Here is a 2,572-nt window from a genome sequence, read left to right as displayed (position 1 = left end):
ATTCAGTTCATGTACTATGATTAGGCAGGGTAGGGGTGACCTTGGTTAAGTTAAACATCATCCCTAAGCCTCAGCTTTCCTCTCTGAAAAATGGGTATAAATACACCATAGAGTGTTTGAAAGGTAGGATAAAAATACAGACAGAAGTCACTATTTAGGGCAGGTGATGCAGTAGAAGAGCATTCTTAGAGCGTTGGGGCCTAACTCTCCAATCCACTTCCTTTCAGCTAAGTCTCACTAAAATGTGGTTTCTGGCTAGATGGCTACGTTCTGAGCCTCTGGGTCGGTTATCCTTTACAAAGTCAGTTATTCTTCTTTTTAGATATATAGCTACCCCATCATGTATTAAACAAATAACTTTTAGAAAACAAATAAATTTATTAACATCGCTTAGAAATAAACCACATCTGTCAATAAATTAGCACAGTTTTCTAGACAGAGTTCTTCCAACAGCGTTCTGCCAAAGGTGCTGGGGGTGGGGGTGGGTATCATAGGCTATTGCATATTTTTAGAAAATCAGGATAAATTATATAAATTATATATTTAAAAAGAGAACTATTTCATTAACTTGACAGCATAATAAATAGATAAATAACAAACAGTTGATTGCCATTAGAAAAATGTGATTCTTAAATTACATTTACATTCCAGACATTTACATGTACAATATGCACAGAGACCTAACCAGGCGAGTCTGTGATTTCTCAGGACACAAACTCAAAGGGCAGTTCGTTTTCTATGTTGTTGAAGGAAGACTTGCTGTTGAGTTTTCTGGGGTCCTCCGGGGTCCACACTTTGGCTGTCCGGATAATATTTTGTTCTTTGAGCTGTTTTTCATCAGTCCATGAGAGAGAGTGTCCTGCCAGGGGAGGGAGGCCATAATCCGGGTCGCTGGGGGAGGGGCACCCTGAGGAGGTGAGAAGAAACAACAGAGTGTGAATGTCCGCCTCTATTCCCAGCGGAGCCCTCCAGTCCTTGGGGTCTATTCCCGGGCGCCTCCACAGAACAGGCGCCTTAGGTGACATTAGAAGGGCCCTTTCTCTCCACTGCACAAGCCCCCAGCGCCCCCTCCCCGGAATCCCTGGAGCTGCAAGTCCTTTGTGGTCGCGCGCCCTCTGAGCCGCGGTCAAAGTGGAGGAAAAAAGAACCCGATGAACGCCAGCAGGCGCTCAAGGTCGCGGGTGCCCATGGACCATCTGTCCGTCCGTCAGTCGGCTTGTCAGTCTATTCACCCAGCCCCTCCAAGACCTTCCCGCTTGCGTCCCCGTCCCCCTGGGCTGGGCTGGGACCGCACTTACGGGTGCCCCGATGGCAGATAATGACTTTCTGGGCCTGGCTGCCGGGGATGTCTCCACCCAGGCGCCCGCCACAGCCAGGCCCCCGGCCGACACCCGCGCTGCCACCGCGCAGTGGCATGTCAGCTTGCACCAGCTCGCTGAGGAAGTTGATGTAGCCGATGGCCAGGCGCAGCGTGTCCACTTTGGAGAGGCGCTTCTCGTAGGGCAGCGTGGGGATGTGAGAGCGCAGCCCCTCGAAGGCATCGTTGATGGATTGCATGCGTCTCCGCTCCCGCACGTTAGCCGCCTGTCGCAGCTGCTGCAGCTCGGCCTCCGAGCGCACCCGCCGCCTCCGTCGCGCCGCCGCCGCCCCGCTCAGGCCGCGCAGCCGGGTGCCCGGGGACAGCACAGACACCCCGGCGCACGGGTAGGCCAGGCACGGGGGTGGCGAGTCGGGCGAGTAGGGGAAGTCGCCCGGGGGTGCCCCCGCCTCACAGCAGTAGCCGCCGCCACCCTCGTCTGGCTCTCCAAGGCCCCCCGAGGGTGGCGGAGCGAGCGCGTGCGGGGCCGCCGAGGGCGCGGGCTGCAGCAGCAGGCACGCCCCGTCGCGGTAGTAGTATTCGTGCAGCTGGTGGCTGAGGAACTCCACCTCCGCCTGCTCGTCCACCAGCAGCTCCTCGCCATCCTCCAGAGGGTCCCGAGAGGACTGGTCTGTGAAGAAGTCCTCCTCGTCAAAGTAAGGAGACGGGAAGGCGTCCAGGCCCCCGGGGAAGTGCTCAAGCAGCACCGCGTCCATGCTCTGCGCCGCCGTGGGCCCGAGGGAGGACTCTGTAGGAGTTTGAGGTTGCAGTTTTGGCCTGTCTGGCAGTCCCCTGCCTGTCTCCCGGGTTCTTGAGCGAGAGGCAGTGGGAACGGTCCCACAGCCCCCCGCCCCCGGCCGCCCTGGAGTGCCCGAGGCCCCTGCGCTCTGGCCGCACCAGAGCTGCGCTGGGGAGGGCTGTGGCCAACTTGCTGCAGCTGAGGGCCGGCACGCGAGGATTCTTATAACTACATCCACAGGCGCGTGCCAGGGACCCGCGGCGCCAGCCAATCACCGAGCCGACGGGGAGGGGGGCAGGGGGCCCGGCCGGCGGCGCGGGCCGGAAAGGCTCTCTTTGGGTTGGGAGCTCCTGAGGTGGAGAAGAGGCGGGGTCTACGTTGCCTGGGGCTCTTCCTGCTCCTCCCAGCCCTCTCCTGCGGCTTGTACCTGTGGGGCGCACCACTCCAAGGCACCTGCAGCGCCCGCTGCCTGCCCA

General features: G+C 58.1%; 1 protein-coding gene across 1 annotated transcript; it reads right to left on the bottom strand.

Moving 5' to 3' along the window:
• Nucleotides 1–380: 380 nt before the first annotated feature.
• PTF1A (pancreas associated transcription factor 1a) lies at nucleotides 381–2,273 on the bottom strand. The gene is made up of 2 exons (XM_059681314.1): nucleotides 1,299–2,273; nucleotides 381–907 (listed from the first exon to the last, which is right to left on the bottom strand). Exons 1-2 carry the CDS (start codon nucleotides 2,071–2,073, stop codon nucleotides 705–707), a joined length of 978 nt encoding a protein of 325 aa, XP_059537297.1. The 5' UTR covers nucleotides 2,074–2,273; the 3' UTR covers nucleotides 381–704.
• Between the last annotated feature and the right edge of the window lie 299 nt (nucleotides 2,274–2,572).

Source organism: Myotis daubentonii, chromosome 1, assembly GCF_963259705.1.
Source record: "Myotis daubentonii chromosome 1, mMyoDau2.1, whole genome shotgun sequence".
Classification (NCBI taxonomy): domain Eukaryota; kingdom Metazoa; phylum Chordata; class Mammalia; order Chiroptera; family Vespertilionidae; genus Myotis; species Myotis daubentonii.
Note: the sequence above shows the minus strand (reverse complement) of the source record. Positions and strands in the feature narration are given on the sequence as shown.